This window comes from Cydia pomonella, unplaced genomic scaffold (genome assembly GCF_033807575.1).
Source record: "Cydia pomonella isolate Wapato2018A unplaced genomic scaffold, ilCydPomo1 PGA_scaffold_112, whole genome shotgun sequence".
Lineage (NCBI taxonomy): Eukaryota > Metazoa > Arthropoda > Insecta > Lepidoptera > Tortricidae > Cydia > Cydia pomonella.
The window spans coordinates 15336-32031 of record NW_026907757.1 but is presented as its reverse complement, the minus strand read 5'-3'; the positions used below and the strand labels follow the sequence as shown (position 1 = coordinate 32031).

Sequence of the window (16696 nt, the reverse complement as noted above, 5' to 3'; positions counted from 1 at the left end):
CTACATATCCAGAGCCGCAGGACACCCTGGAGAGGGGCAGACCACCCATAACCGGCACCACAATGGCCACCGTGGCTGCCGAGCCAACCCTATCACCTACCCAGTTCGGTTGTTGCGGGACGTAATATGGTTCCGCCACAACCGCCGCAGCAACCCCCCACTCCGCCATGTACTGGATCATAAGATCTTGTGCACGTGGGGCGTGGTTTAGGTTGCCCTGGAGTACTTCGATGTCGTGTATTGGCGGCATTAAATTTCCATCGACTGGCTTTCCGTCCGATCAGGCACATCCAGGGGGGCGGCCGCGGTGGCATTTGCGAGACCAGCCCTGAAGGCCTCCTTCCCTTTAACTGGTGGGGGGGTGCAGGCTTGCCCACCCATCACGTGACCCGCCTTTAACCCAGCATGGTGGCATACGGCGCACCAGGGGGCCGACGCGGTGCAGTCTTGGCTTTTGTGTCCTGGTTTGCTGCACCTATAACACCAGTTACCCCTATCCACCGAGGACGGGCACAGAGGCCTCGTATGTCCCGTCCCCATACAGCGGTAACAGCGCAAGGGCAGCTGTTCCAAGGCCTCCACCCGGGCCGCCGACCACCCAATCACAATGCGCCCTGCTGTGACGACCACCTTTGCTACTGTTAAAGGGCAGCGCAGGATGACTGAGCCAGTTCCGTTTGCCGCCATCCTAATCACCCCAACTGACACCTGGTCCTCCGGGCATCTGCCTCTGGCAGCCACCTCCTTTTTCAAGATTTCCGGTGTAACGGACTCGTCAAAGCCGGAAATCTTGATCTCAGCCTTTTTAACCGGCCTGTAGACGTCGGCCACATCGCCCACCAAGCTCCGGAGCCGGTCTACCAAGTTGTCGGCCGCCTGACCGCTCTGTGCCCCGGGGACCTCTATAATTCGCGCCCCTGTCGCCGTCCTGCGCACCTTGAGGTGGTCGACACCTAGTTCCGCCAATTTAAGCGTCGTGGCCCTTTCCATGACCGCCCTGTAGTCAGTCTGGGCGTCAGGTTTAAGGGCCACAACAACTGCCGCCATGGTTGGGGCCACTAATTTTGGGGCCGTTGTCCTTTTCGGGGTCTGCTGCTGTTGGGGCTGAGGAGGAGCAGCGCGGCCCTTACCCTTGCCCTTTTTGACCACCGTGGTCCATACCTCTTGTGGGGGGGGTGCCCGCGGAGCCGTCGCCGGCACACCCACAGAAGCCTGTCTCCTGGGAATCCTGGGAGTAGGGGCCGCCGGTTGGGGTTTTTTGGCCCTTGGAGTAGGTACCGGCTTGGATTGAGTCTGCCCAGCTGGCGTCTTTGGCTGCTGGGGGGCTACGTCCACACGGGACACCCCTCCCGTCGATTGACTCGACGCCGCTTGGGGGACCGCTTGAGGAGCCCCTCTGCTTCTCTTCTCAGGCCTTGGGGCACTAGGCACCTCAGTTTGGTGTCTCGTTGCCTCTACTTCCATTTCTTGGTCCGTCTGCTCCCGGGTCCTCCTTCTGTCGGCAGCAAGTGGCGGCCGGAGTATGGGCTCCGGTGGAAGGCGTCCCTCCACCCTTTCAAGACGGGTATTGACCATGCCGCCTAGGGACTTGAAGATCTCGCTCCTGAAGTTCCCCAGGCGGACGTCTATAAAATTGCCCAACTCTTCGAGCAGTGCCTGCGTATCTGTCCTCCCCTTCGTTGGCTCCTTCCCCTGGTTACGCTCCGAAAAAGCCTGTCGCAGCGCTTTGGTCTCCGCGTGGAGATGCTCCAGTTCTCTGCGCATCCTTTGGTTGTCCGCTTTGAGCGCGCGGACAACATCCGACTCCCCGATAGAATCTGCAATCTCCATCAGTGTCTTGCACGCAGCGTTGATGCTGCCCCAAATTTCGCCCTTAAGATTCTTGCTCTTGGCAGCATCACTCATTATTCCCTTCGCGCAGGCCTTGATGCGGCTGCCAGGAGTTTCAAACCCTGCTGGGATTTCATCGTCGAGTATTGGGCTTCGCGACCGCCTGCCCGAGCTCCGTTTTGGCTTGGGACTATAGGGCGCGTCCGTCTCCGTTTCCGTCTCATAATTCTCCAGCTGTTTTTTGGCGGCGCTCAGCCCCGTATAATGTCCCTTGCCACGGCCACGGCGGGAGGTGCTCAACTTGCGCACCGGGGTATCTCCATCACTATCTGGGTTATCTCTAACCCGTTTCTCCCTTCTTCCCCTTATGTTCCCCTCTGTTTCTTCCCCGTCCAAACTCCTGGCTCCATCCGTCTCCATAACGCTGCCCCATTCATCAGAGGATGTCTCTGAGTCGCGCATTACCCCCTTTTTCTTACCCGCCCAGAATTTTCCCCTGCTAGGGGTGGGGGAGGCATCCCCCCCACCAATGTACCCCCTTCCCTCATCATCATCCTGGCTTCCTTCCAATATCACCTCCCTTTGGGAGACAATATTGTTCCCCATTCCCTCAGAACCCTGGTTACCCCCCCTTTTTCTTAACACCCTCCTTTCCCCGGCTTTATCCCCACCCGGATCCGGAGTTTCCCCCTCCTTACCCATGGAGGAAGTGACCTCAAACTCAAATTCCACAAAATCGGTCAAGTGTGATCCGTGCCACACCCGACAAACTTACGAAATCTGAGTCCAAAAATTGTTTTTTCCCCCTTCCAGTTGGCCAAAAATTTTTTGAACAGGAGTAGTAGTACGGGATTAACCCCCTCTACCCAAATCCAAAAAAGCCCCGACACCAATTACTCCGGTTCAGGCGCTATCCTTTTTCCAAAGTTTACAAACTTAAGAAAAGTAGTTGGAAGCGCCGCAAAAACCGGAATAGCAATCAGGTTTTCAGTTTATAACTCCCGACTCTGACGTCGTAGAGTTACAAACTAGACGTCGCTAGGTAGGTCTTACCCTTACCTAGCTACCCCTATCGCTCGAAAAGAAGAAATAAGAAAGAAAAAGAAGATAAATTTTTTTTTCCGAAAAATAAAACAACACACAAAACTTCAAAACAAACAATTGTTTTCCCTATAACTCCGGAACCAAGAGTCCCAGCGTTACCGAGAAAACAACAGAAGAAAGAAGAAAGGAAATGCAAAATTTAAAGCCTAAAACAAAGAACAGAAAAAGAAAGAAAAAGAAGATAGAAATTTTTAAATGAAAAACAAAAACCGCACAAAAATCGTTCCAAGTCAAAAAACACCAAAAGTCAAAAAGATCGCCAAGTCGTCAAGTTAGAGCCGTTTCGATAACCGGGATGAATAGCCAAAAATTGTTAAAGTCTAATCTCCAAAAATCACCGAAATCGCTCTGAAACACCTCACGAAAAAACCTCAACCTAACCTAACCTAACCTAACCTAACCTAACCTAACCTAACCTAACCTAACCTAACCTAACCTAACCTAACCTAACCTAACCTAACCTAACCATCATATTAACTACATCATCAATACTTTGAAAAAGTTCAATAATACATAGTGCAAATAACATCACATGAAGGTTGTAATAAACAGGAAAAGATTATAATTAATTCAGTATTAGTACAAAAACTAGGACAAAACAAATAATTGTAATACTTACACAGCTTTAATAATAGGTTACCCGTATCACCAGCGGGAACCTCCACAGCTCTATGTCCAACGGTCGCCCGTATCCCTCGCGAGGGCCGTTGGAACTATTTATAGTTTTAACTGAAAAAAAAAAAAAAAAAAAAAACCTAACCTAACCTAACCTAACCTAACCTAACCTAACCTAACCTAACCTAACCTAACCTAACCTAACCTAACCTAACCTAACCTAACCTAACCTAACCTAACCTAACTCAAAACCTAACCTAACTCAAAACCTAACCTAACTCAAAACCTAACCTAACTCAAAACCTAACCTAACTCAAAACCTAACCTAACTCAAAACCTAACCTAACTCAAAACCTAACCTAACTCAAAACCTAACCTAACTCAAAACCTAACCTAACTCAAAACCTAACCTAACTCAAAACCTAACCTAACTCAAAACCTAACCTAACTCAAAACCTAACCTTTTTTTTTTTTTTTTTTTTGGTATCGCAGGGGTGAATGCATTTACGCATCATCGCCCCCCGGGCGAGGGAAGCCCATTGGGGGGGCGGTATGTGGGACTCGCTCCTTCCGTAACCCCCTCTGCTATTCAGAGGGAGAGGAGGAGAATACCCACTAACCTCCCCTGCGGCGTTTCCGTCCATGCCGTTAAGGGGGGTGCTGGGGGCTCGCAAGCATGTCACCTCAGCACCCCCCCGGCGGTCCCGACTCGGATGAACCGGGACTTCACACCAGTTTGGGGAGAGTCAGCAAACGCATAACTGACTCTCCCCCCTCCCATGTAGGGCCGTGTTGTGCGGGTCCCTCGCCCGCTGCCCTACTGAGGTATAGCGCGGTTCGCAATGGCGAACCGCCTAAGTCTCCTGCCCATTCGTCTTCGCCTGATCGGGAGCGCGTTTGGGTCCTCCTCGCGCTCCCGCTCCTCGACCTCCTTTTGCGAGACAACCGCGTCACAAAAGGAGGTCACCGCCTCCCAGGATCTCTCGCTGTCCAACATGGCCGCCACGACGCTGTGCAGCGAGAGATCATTTGTCCCGATGGCTGCCACCAGCGCGCTCCGCTCCACCCCCCAGCGGCTGCACACCTGCAGGGTGTGCTGGGCGGTGTCGTCCGTCTCGTCACATTGATGGCAGGATTGGGTAGGCTCGCGACCGATCCTGTGCAGGTAGTGACCGAAGCATCCGTGTCCGGTCAGTACCTGCACCAGTCTGTATCCAACCCTGCCGTGCGTCCGGTCCAGCCATCGGTCTAGCGACGGGAGAACTGCCCCTATGGTGTAGGTTCCATAGGGGGAATTCTCCAGGTCCACCTTCCACTTTCCACGCAACCTCCTCTGCGCCGTTCTGCGTGCCTCCCTGACTTCTTCAGGAGCAGGAAAGTCGCCTGTCTCCCTGCTCCTGACCCTCCGTCTGTGCGCGTCAGCGAGCACCTCAGCATCCAGCTCCCATGGTGAGGTGCCCGCCAACACGCACGCTGCCGCCCAGCTCACTGACACATACGCCCTGCACACTCGTATGGCAATGACTCTCTGGGGCCTTCGCAGTAGGGCCTTGTTCTCTTGGTTTAGTTTATCGGCCCAGATCGGGGCCCCATAAAGAGCCATTGAGCGCGCCACTCCTGCGTAGAGGCGTCGGCACACGTGCGAGGGTCCTCCCACGTTGGGCAGCAGCCGGCCCATCTCCGACGCCGCCGTCACTACCCGGGGAGCAATTTGGCGGAAGTGCTCCCCGAAGTTCCACCTCCTGTCCAGCGTGAGGCCGAGGTACTTTATATGGGGCCTCACCTGAACATCCCCGCCAGCTATTCTGAGGGAAGCACCGGTGGGCACCCTCCAACCTCTCCTCGCAAAGACTATCGCGTCAGTCTTTGCGAGGGAGACCCTCAGTCCTAGGAGGCGGATCCTAAGAATCATGAGGTCCGCCGCCACTTCCGCCCTCCGCATTGCCTCCTCCAGGTCCTTACCCCGAATGGCCACCATCGTGTCATCGGCGTAACACATGAGGGCCATCCGGGGGAGCAGTTCTGCTCGAATGGCCCAGTCGAAGCCGATGTTCCACAACAGGGGTCCAAGCACCGACCCCTGGGGAACACCGCAGGCCATCCGCCTTTCCAACCTCCCATCAGGCGTGTTGCAGACCACCACCCTGTCTGACAGGTAGTGGTCTACAACTCGCCTCAAGTATGGGGGCACCTCGTGGTACCTCAGGGCCTCCCGTATCACCGAGTACGGGAGGGTACCGAATGCGTTGGCGATGTCCAGAGACACCGCAATGGTACCCTCCCCTTTCTTTAGAGCATTCTCACGGAAGGCCCGAAGTGCCCCCAATGCGTCCATCGTGGACCTGCCGCTTCGGAACCCATATTGGCGCCCAGTGAGATTGGGGCCCGTCTCCTGTAAGTGTCGGTTTATTCTTGACGCCAATATGCGTTCCAGCATCTTCCCCGCCTCGTCCAACAGGACTATTGGCCTCCACCCGGATGGGGAGTCCGCCGGCCTGGCCTCCTTCCGGAGGAGGCACACTATTCCCTCTTTCCAGCACCTTGGAAACTGTCCATCCCTAAGGCACCGGTTAAAGATGGATTGGAGACAGTCTCCAAGGTGCTCCATTACAATAGGTAGGACCCTGCCATGGACCCCGTCTGGGCCAGGGGCTTTCTTGCAGGCCCTAACCCTATGGGCGACACGGGCCATTTCGCCCTCGGTTACGAGGGGCACCTCCTCAGGATCCAGGGGCTCCTCCTCCCTGGGGACCACCATTGCAGGAGGAGCGAACTCTGGGGCTGGAGGGAACAGGCCTTCTAAGATACCCCGGAGGGTCCCCATGTCCATGGCATCCATGGGGGCGGCCTGACGAAGCTTCTTTCTTACAAGTTTATAAGGCCGTCCCCATGGGTCCCCGTCTAAAGAGGCCAAAAAGGCCCCGTGCGCCGCGTCCTTTGCCTTGGCGATGGCAAGGTTGAGGGCCTTCTTGGCCTCATTCAGCGCCAGGTGGTATGCATCTAGCTCCTCCTGGGTGTGCCGCCTCCTTCGACAGCGTGTAAATTGCCGTCTCGCGGCATTACTGGTAGCCCGGAGAGCGGCCACTTCCGGACACCACCAATACGTCGCCTTTCTCCTCCGCGGAGGCCCCGCTCTCCTCATTGAGGCGTCGCATGCCCGTGTGAGGGAAGCACGGAAGCCAAGGGCCATATTGTCCACATTGGCTTCCTCTGGCATTTGACGCCCCCATCTGGCTTCCACCATGGCCGCCTCTCTGGCCGCCTCCCGATCCAGGGTGGCCAGACTCCACCTCAGAGATCTCCCCGTGCCCCTCGCCGGACCTGGTTGTTGGCCATGCCGGGCTCTGGAGACCCTCATTCTGATGTATACGTGGTCAGAGAGGGTCTCCGTGTCTTCCAGGACCCGCCAGTCCGCAATGCGTGTTGCCGCCGCTGGGGAGGCCAATGTCACGTCGATGATAGACCCCCCCGCCAGGCGCACGCACGTATTGGCTGTGCCCCGGTTGACCACTTCAAGCCCCAGCCCGACCAACCACTCGAGGAGCACGGTCCCCCTGGGGTTGGTCCTAGGGGAGCCCCAGGCAGCGCACTTGGCGTTGAGATCCCCCAGGACCATTATGGGGGAGGGAGCCGCGCCAGCCACCGCCCGCCCGAGCCTCTCCAGATAGGCCTCGAATTCATGCAGTGGCCTATTGGGGGAGAAGTAAACGCCCACTAACACGATGTCCCCCAATTTAGCCACCACATAACCAGGGCCGCTTGAGACTCTGGAGAGGGGCAGGCCTCCCCCCATTGGTGCCACTATGGCTACCGTGGCCACCGAGCCACATCTGTCGCCCACCCAGTTCGCCTGCTGGGGGACAAAGTACGGCTCCGCCACCACCGATGCCGCAACCTCCCATTCTGCCATGTGCTGAATCATTAAGTCCTGCGCACGCGCGGCATGATTCAGGTTGCACTGAAGCACCTCAATATCCTGCAACGGAGGCATTAACTTTCCATTGCCTGGGGATCCGTCCGGTTATGAGGTGCTTCCCGGGAGGCAACCGCAGCGGCAGCGAGAGCTGCAGGGCTGGCAGCATATGTCTCCTTCCCTTTAATTGGTGGGGGGGTGCAGGCCTTTCCTCCCATCACGTGCCCCGCCTTTAGCCCAGCATGGTGGCACACGGCGCACCAGGGGGCCGACGCGGCGCAGGCCAGGCTTTTGTGGCCCGGTTTGCTACACCTGTAGCACCACTCGCCCCTATCTACCGGGGACGGGCACAGAGGCCTAGTATGCCCCGTCCCCATGCAGCGGTAGCAGCGCAGGGGCAACTGTTCCAAGGCCTCCACTCGGGCCGCCGACCACCCAACCACTATTCGCCCCGCCGTGACGACCACCTTGGCCGCCGTCAGTGGGCAGCGCAGGATGACCGAGCCAGTCCCGTTGGCCGCCATCCTTATCGCTCCCACCGATATCTGGTCCTCCTGGCATCTGCCTCTAGCGGCAACCTCTTTCTTCAGGGTTTCCGGCGTGACGGACTCGTCAAATCCGGAAATCTTGATTTCCGCCTTCTTGACTGGTCTGTAGACATCAGCCATGTCACCTACCAGGCTCCGGAGTCGCTCAGCCAGGTTGTCGGCGGCCTGTCCGCTCTGTGCCCCGGGGACCTCAATAATACGCGTCCCTGTTGCCGTCCTGCGGACCTTAAGGTGGTCGACACCAAGCTCGGCCAGTTTCAGCGTGGTGGCCTTTTCCATGACGGCCCTGTAGCTGGTTTGGGCGTCAGGCTTAAGGGCCACTACGACCGCCGCCATGGTTGGGGCCACTAGTTTTGGGGCCGCCTTTTTTGGGGGCTGGGGAGGGGCAGGGCTCTTGCCCTTGGCCTTGCCCTTTTTGACCACCGTGGTCCATTCGCTTCGTGGGGGTGCAGGCGGCGCAGGTGGCGGCATGCTCGGTCGAGTCGGTTTCTTGGGTGCCCTAGGAGCAGGGACCACTGGTTTTTTAACCCTCGGTGTGGGTACCGGCCTGGGTTGGGTCTGCCCGACCTGCGTCTGGGGCAGCTGGGGCACTACTGCCGCACGGGGGCGCCTCCCTTGCTGGTTGGCTAGCCGTCGTTGGGGAGGCCGATTGGGATACCCCCCTGCTTCTTTTGTCCAGCCTTGGGGCACTAGGCTCGTTAACGTGGTGCTCCGCCGTTACCACGTCCATTCCTTGACCCGCACTCTCCCGGATCCTCCTCCTGTCGGCAGCCAGCATTGGCCGGCGGATGGGCTCCGGCGGCAGTCGTCCCTCCACACTCTCGAGGCGGGCATTCACCATGTTCCCCAGGGATTGGAACATTTCCCTCTGGAAGCTCCCCAGGCGGACCTCCATGATTTTGCCCAATTCCTCGAGAAGGGTTTGCGTCTCCGTCCCTGCCCTGATTGGCTCCGTCTGCTTGCGCTCCGAGAAGGCCTTGCGCAGCGCTTTGGTTTCCAGACGGAGCTGCCCCAGCTCCTTCCGCATTCTATCGTTGTCCGCTTTCAGTGCGCGGACAACCTCCGACTCCCCGAGCGAATCTGCAAGATTCATTAACTCCCTGCACGCGGAGTTAATTCTGCCCCATATATCGCCCTTTAAATTCTTGCTTTTGGCCGCATCACTCATTATTTCCTGCGCACAGGCCCTGATGCGGCCACCAGGCGTTTCAAACTCTCCTGACGTTTCCTCCATGTGTACCGGGCTTTGTACAGGGCTTCGTACTGGGCTTCGCGACTGCCTGCCCGTGTTTCGTCTAGGTTTGGGACTGTAGGGGGCCTCCGTCTCCGTGTCAGTCCCAACATCCTCTAGCTGCTTTTTGGCAGCGCTAAGCCCCGTATAGTGCCCTTTGCCTCGGCCCCGGCGGGAAGTGCTAACTTTGCGCACCGGAGTCTCGCCTTCACTGTCTGGGTCAGGGTCATCCCTGGTCCTTTTTTCCCTTCTTCCCCTTTTATCCCCCATTTCCTCCTGGCTAACGCTCCTCGCTCCGTCAGTCCCCACGACACTGCCCCATTCGTCAGAAGACGACTCTGAGAGGCGTCTTACCGTCTTTTTGCCTGCCCAAAATTTCCCCCGAGTAGGGGTGGGGGAAGCATCCCCCCCACCAATGTACCCCCTTTCGGAGTCATCACCATCCTGGCTCATTTCTGAGCTAACCTCCCTTTGGGACACCATATTGGCCCCCATTCCCTTAGAGGACTGGTTACCCCCCCTTTTTCTCGACTCCCCCCCTTCCTCTCCTTTATCCCCACCCGGATCCGGAGTTTCCCCCTCCACACCCATGGAGGAGGCGACCGCAGAAACGTTTTCCGCAAAAACGGTCAAGGGTGATCCGTGTCACCCTCGACAAAGTTACGGAATTGAGGAATAAAAATTAATTTACCCCCCTTCCAGTTGTCCAAAGTTTTCGGAACAAGGATAGTTATATGGAGTTTTATCTCCCCTATCCAAATCCCGAAAAGCCCGAACTCTAGCTTCTCGGGTTCAAACAGCAACTTTTTCGAAAAATCGACAAACTTATGTCGTGTAGTTGGCAACGCCGCAAAAACGAGAATAGCAATCTGTATAATCCTTAATAACTTTTGACTCTGATGTCAAAAAATTATTATTGGACCGGCAACAGACAGCTATTAACCTTCTTCTAATAACCGTATCACTAAAAAAGTGGACAAAAGAAGAAAAAAGAAGATACGATTTTTTTCCGAAAATTAATACAAGTTTCAAAACTTCAAAACAAAGAATTGTTTCGCTTGCAACTCCGGAACCGGATGTCCCAGCGTTGCAAGAAAAACAGGACAAGAAAGAAGAAAAGAAATGAAAATTTTGAGGCCTAAAACCAAGAACAAAAAAAGAAAGAAAAAGAAGATACAAATTTTTTAATGAAATACAAAAACCGCACAAAAATCGTTCCTAATCAGAAACAAGAAAAGTCCAAAAAAATCGCCAAGTCGTCAAGATAGAGCCGTTTCGATAACCGGAATGGATAGCCAAAAATTGTTTTTATCTAAATACCAAAAATCACCGAAATCGCTCTAATACACCTCACGAAAAAACCTCAACTCAAAACCTAACCTAACTCAAAACCTAACCTAACTCAAAACCTAACCTAACTCAAAACCTAACCTAACTCAAAACCTAACCTAACTCAAAACCTAACCTAACTCAAAACCTAACCTAACTCAAAACCTAACCTAACTCAAAACCTAACCTAACTCAAAACCTAACCTAACTCAAAACCTAACCTAACTCAAAACCTAACCTAACTCAAAACCTAACCTAACTCAAAACCTAACCTAACTCAAAACCTAACCTAACTCAAAACCTAACCTAACTCAAAACCTAACCTAACTCAAAACCTTTTTTTTTTTTTTTTTTTTTTTTTTTTTTTTTTCTTTTTTTTTTTTTTTTCACGCAGGGGTAAATACATTTACGTATCTCACCCCCGGGCCAGGGAAGCCCATAGGGGGGTGGTATGTGGGACTCGCTCCTGCTGCGACTCCCTCTGTTATTCAGAGGGAGGAGAGGAGAATACCCACTAACATCCCCTGCGGCGATTCTCCGCACTGCCGTTTATGGGGGCCGCCATGGGGTCGCAAACGTTCTACCACGACGCCCCCCGGCTGCTCTGGTTTGAGCCAGAGCTCCCGCGCCAAGGAGGGAGGGATTGGAATACGCTACAATCCCTCCCCCAGACGTGTAGAGTCTTCAATTGTGGGCCCCTTACCCACGGACTCTACTAGGGGTATTGACGGGCAGCAAAATGCGCCCGCCTCCTCCCTCTACGTCTGCGCCGGATCGGGAGCGCATCAGCCCTTTCTTCGCGCTCCCGCTCCAAGGCCTCCTTCTGTGAAACGACTGTTTCGCAAAAGGAGGCCACAGCCTCCCACAGTCTCTCGCTCCTCAGCATGGCCGCCACGACGCTGTGGAGCGAGAAATCGTCCACTCCGATGGCGCCGATCAGGTCGCGTCGTTCTTGCGCCCAGCGACTGCACACCTCTAGGGTGTGCTGGGCAGTGTCATCGGGGTCACCGCACTCATGGCAGACCGTGCTGCCCTCCCTCCTGATTCTATGCAGGTAATGACCGAAGCATCCATGCCCGGTCATTACCTGCGTCAGCCTAAACCCGATTTTGCCATGCGCCCTCTCCAGCCATTGGTCGAACGACGGGAGGAGCGCCCCTATAGTATGGACTCCATAGGGGGAGTCCTCCAGGTCGTTCTTCCACCGGTCCCTCATCCTCATTTGCGCTTGGCGGCGCTCCTCTCTTAGCTCTTCTGGAGCGGGGAATACATTAAGGGCCCTGCGCCTTACCCGCTCCCTGTGCGCTTCCGCGAGCACCTGGGCATCCAGCTCCCAAGGCATTGTGCCGGCTAAGGCGCATGCTGCCGCCCATGCTACCGTGCAGTAGGCCCTCACTACCCGAATGGCCACCACTCTTTGCGGGGCCCGGAGGCGGGCCCTATTTTCTGCATTGAGCCGGTCGGCCCAGATCGGCGCACCGTATAGGGCCATGCTCCGAGCCACCCCCGCGTACAAGCGGCGGCACGTGGCATTTGGGCCTCCCACATTGGGCAGCAGCCTGCTCAGCGCTGACGCTGCTGCCGTAATTCGGGGAGCAAGCTGGCGGAAGTGCTCCCCGAAATCCCACCTGCGGTCCAGATGTATGCCCAGATACTTAATGTGGGCCTTCACCTGGACCATTTCTCCACCCACAGGGATGACGGTAGCAGCGGGCGGCTGCCAGCCCCTCCGTGCGAAGATGATGGCGTCCGTCTTCGGTAGGGCGACTCTCAGCCCCAGTAGTCCTATGCGGTAGACCATCAGGTCCACTGCGACTGCCGCTCTTCGCAGGGCTTCCTCCAGTTCTGCTCCCCGGACAGCCACCATCGTGTCATCTGCATAGCAGATAACTGTCATCCGGGGGAGCAGGACCCCTCTTATGGCCCAGTCGAACCCAATGTTCCATAGGAGGGGTCCTAACACGGATCCCTGGGGGACTCCGCATGCCATCGCTCGCTCACGCCGTCTCCCGCCTTGTTCTTCGTAGAGCACTACTCTTTGTGTGAGGTAGTGCTCCACTATCCGCCTCAGATAATGAGGCACTCCGTGATAGCGGAGTGCCTCAACAATCACCGAGTACGGGAGGGAACCAAACGCATTGGCGATGTCGAGAGACACCGCCACCACTCCTTCCTTTCGCCTCTCCGCGTACTCATGAAAAGCCCGTAGGGCGCCTAGGGCATCCATCGTCGATCGCCCAGCCCGGAAGCCGAACTGACGGTCAGACACGTTGGGCCCTGTCTCGTCCAGGTGCTGGATGATCCGGGAAGCGATGATACGTTTAAGCATTTTCCCGGTTTCATCCAGCAGCACTATCGGCCTCCATCCCGAGGGAGAGTCTGCCGGACGGCTGTCCTTCCGGAGGAGGCAAAGTCTCCCCTGCTTCCAGCACCCTGGAAACCGCCCCGCTCCGAGACAGTCGTCAAAGAGGTCTTTGAGACGGTCTCCAAGGTGCGTTAGTGCCACCGGCATTATACGGCCTGGTATGCCATCGGGGCCTGGAGCCTTTTTGGAGCCCTGCAGTTGGTAGATCGCACGACTCATTTCCCCCTCCGTAACAGGAGACGCCGCAACCGGCTCCATTGGCTCATCCAGGGGGGGCGCCATGCGGGGCGGGATGAAATCCGGCGCCGTTGGGAATAGGCCTGTCACTATTCTATTAAGGAGTCCTGGTTCCAGGGAATCTATACCAGGGGCATGGCGTAACTTGTTACGGACAACTTTGTACGGTCGCCCCCATGGATCCCGATCCAATGTAGCCAGGAACTCCTCGTGTGCCGACTCTTTGGCTTTGGCTATTGCTTTGCAAAGTGCCTCCTTGGCCTGTTTGAGGGCTCTGTACAGGAGCTCCTCTTCCTCCTCAGTGTGTCTTCGTCGCCGCCTGCACCGGGTGTACGCTCGGCGCGCACTGTTGCAGGCGAGACGAAGGACCGCAACCTCTTCCGTCCACCAGTACACCCGCGTTTTAGTAGGTGGCCGTCCCGCCCTGCGCATGGCCGCGTCGCAGACTGAGGTGAGGGATGCACGGAACAGCAACGCCCTTTCCTCCACGTCCTGGGCCCGATCCGGTGGGGGGGCCCGCCACACCTCCACCATCGCCGCCTCATCAGCCATCTCCCTATCCAGGGTGGCGAGGCTCCACCTGGGGAAACGTTGTCGACCTCTTGGCCCACCTGGGTCAGACGCCGTGGGCGAGAGTAACTTGGCGACCCTCATCCGAATGTAGTTGTGGTCGGAGAGCGTCACTGTGTCCCCCAAGACTCGCCAATCTGTCGTTCGCCTCGCGGCGGTAGGGGTTGCAAAAGTGATGTCCACTATGGACCCCCCCTGCCGACGCACACAAGTGAATTCGGTGCCTTGGTTCAAGACCTCGAGTCCAATCTGCACCATCCACTCCCAGAGGGCCTCCCCCTTCGAGTTAGTTACAGGAGACCCCCACGCTCTGTACTTGGCGTTGAGGTCCCCCAGAACTATCACTGGCGACGGTGCCGCTCTCCCAACCACCCCCCCGAGCCTGACAAGGTACTGCTCGAACTCGAACAGCGGCCTGTTGGGGGAGAAGTACACAGCTACCAGTACTATGTCTCCCCATTTGGCCGCTGCGTACCCAGGGCCACTCTCAAATTTGGTGAGTGGAGGATGGTTGCCGAGTGGTGGAACAACCACTGCCACTAATCCATCCGTCGCCCCAACCCAGTTAGGCTGGGGAGAAACAAAATATGGTTCTGCCACCGCCGCCACGCTAATACCCCACTCCGCCATGTGGTGCATCAGAAGGTCCTGAGCTCTTGCATGGCGGTTCAGGTTACACTGCAACACTTCGTAGGCTTGCTGTGTCGGTTGTGCTGGCATTAAAGTTCCATATTTTGTTCCTCGCCTTGGTTCTGTGCCTCATTCTCCATTGGGAGCTCCTGGCGGGGTCTGGCTGCCGCAGTTTTTGTTGTAGCCAACCTTCCTCTTGTGTGTGGGGGGGTGCACGACGGTCCCCCCATTACATGCCCCGCCGGTAGTTTGGCGTGGTGGCATACCGCGCACCACGGTTTGTCCGCCTCGCACTCCCTCGTTGTGTGGCCAGTTTTACCACATCTGTAGCACAACCCACTCCTGTCAACTGGTGAGGGGCAGAGCGCTCGGGTATGCCCCGTTCCCATGCACCTGTAGCACCTCATAGGTAGCGGGCTTAGAGCCTCCACTTTTGCCGATGTCCATCCAACCAATAGCCGGCCAGCAGCGATGACCGTATTAGCCGCCGTTACCGGGCAGACTGCAATAACGGACCCTGTTTGGTTGGTTGCCATACGCATCCTGCCCATACGGATCTGACCGGGTGGACATCCTCCCTTCTCCGCCACGGCCGTTTGGACGGCTTCCGACGTGACCGATTCATCGAAGCCAGATACTCGAATTTCGGCCGTCTTGAACGGCCTGTGGACCTCGGCCACTTCCCCGACAAGGCTCCGAAGCTTGTCAGCTAGGTTATCCGCCATGGGTCCACTGTCTGTTCCAGGGACTTCAATAAGGCGGGCGCCACCCGCAGTGCTCCTCACTTTAACGGCTTCTAGGCCCAATTCCGCCAACTTAATTGTTGTGGCCACCTTCATTACTGCCTTGTAGTCGGTCTCAACCCCCGGTTTGAGGGTAACCACAACCGCCGCTGATTTCGGGGCGTTAAACCGCTTCAGCTTGGGAGGTGAGGCAGGAGACGTCTTCGGGGCAGTCTTCCCTTGGGTTGGAGCCTTTTTCTTAGCCTTCTTCTTTTTCTTCTTCTTCTTCACCACCTGCGTCCAGGCGGTTGGAGCAGGGGCGATGGCTATGGGCTGGACCTCCTGTTGTTGTGGTGCTGCATCCGGTTGCTTCCGTGCCAGGGCACGCGGCATTGGCACCGGCTGGGACTGTGCTGGGCGTGACACATTTGCGGCTTTCGTCGTGGGCTGATTGCTCTTAGTAGCTCTAGCCGATGGCTTAGGAACCACATTTGCCCTAGCAGGTTGCGACAGCGTCCGCCTCGCTGCCTCTGCTGCTTTCCGATCCGCCGCTAGAGGAGGCCGCAGGGTGGGTTCGGGCAGAAGGCGGTGCTCAATACCTTCAATGCGGGCGTTGATTTTCTCGCCCAACGAGATGACCATCTCTCTCCTGAACTCACCCAGGCTTGCTTCCATTCGAGTAGTCATTTCCTGCAACAGCGTGGTCATGTTTATCTCCGTTGCAGGTAGACTAGCAGCCGGGGGTTCCCGTTCAGAGAACGCTCTGCGCAACGCTTTGGTCTCGGTCTGCAGCTGCGCTAATTGCTCCTTCATCCTTTTATTGTCCGCCCTTAAAGAGCGGACAATTTCCGTCTCGCCCAGGGAGTCCGCTACTTCCAGCAGTTCCTTGCATGCCCTATTCATGCGACCCCAGACATCTCCCTTTAGGTTGTGGCTTTTCGCAGCCTCCCCCATAATCGTTTGGGCACATCGCCGCACCCGTTCCACAGGATCTCCACCACAGCTATTTTCGTCTGCCAGTGACGTTGTGTTAGTCGGCGCCGGACGTTGCGCAGCACCGCGCTTCTTCCTTGGGGCATACGAGGGATCTCTATTGGCGTCCCTCTCAAGGTCGTCAAACTGTGTCTCCTGCAGCCTGGCTTTTGCTGCTTGAAGGCCAACGTAAGCCCCCATTGCCTGGCCTCTTTGAGCGGCGTTCTTCTTGCGCTCTGGAGCATCTTCGTCGCTGTTGCGCTTCGGCCTTTTCAGGTTAGCCTCCTGTATCTCCATCAGTGAGTTATCCACCTCCGAGCCATCTCCCTCGTTTGAGGAGGCCCCTGACAAGCGCTTATCGCCACCGTCTGCCAACCAGAATCGGAGTCTGAACCCTGAGGATGCAGTCGGGGATGGTGAGCGTGAATCCCCCCCTCCTCCCCCCATGTATCCCCTTCCCTCCTCCTTTTCAGATTCGTCATTCGATTTTTCACTATTTTGTTCCTCTGTACCAGTACCCTCCCCTTTATCCTTCTTTTTATCTCTTTTTATCCCTCTATTTTGCCTAGTACTAGGTCGACTCCGGCTCCTTGTGTTTGTTGAGGTTTCTGAAACCTCCGCGTCTGATGG

The 16696-nt window shown here is 56.3% G+C and overlaps 1 protein-coding gene across 1 annotated transcript; it reads right to left on the bottom strand.

The window, feature by feature from the left end:
* Nucleotides 1-249: 249 nt before the first annotated feature.
* LOC133533191 (uncharacterized) lies at nt 250-2436 on the bottom strand. Its single transcript, XM_061872146.1, has one exon. The coding sequence runs from the start codon at nt 2434-2436 to the stop codon at nt 250-252; it is 2187 nt and encodes a 728-aa protein (XP_061728130.1).
* Nucleotides 2437-16696: the final 14260 nt, after the last annotated feature.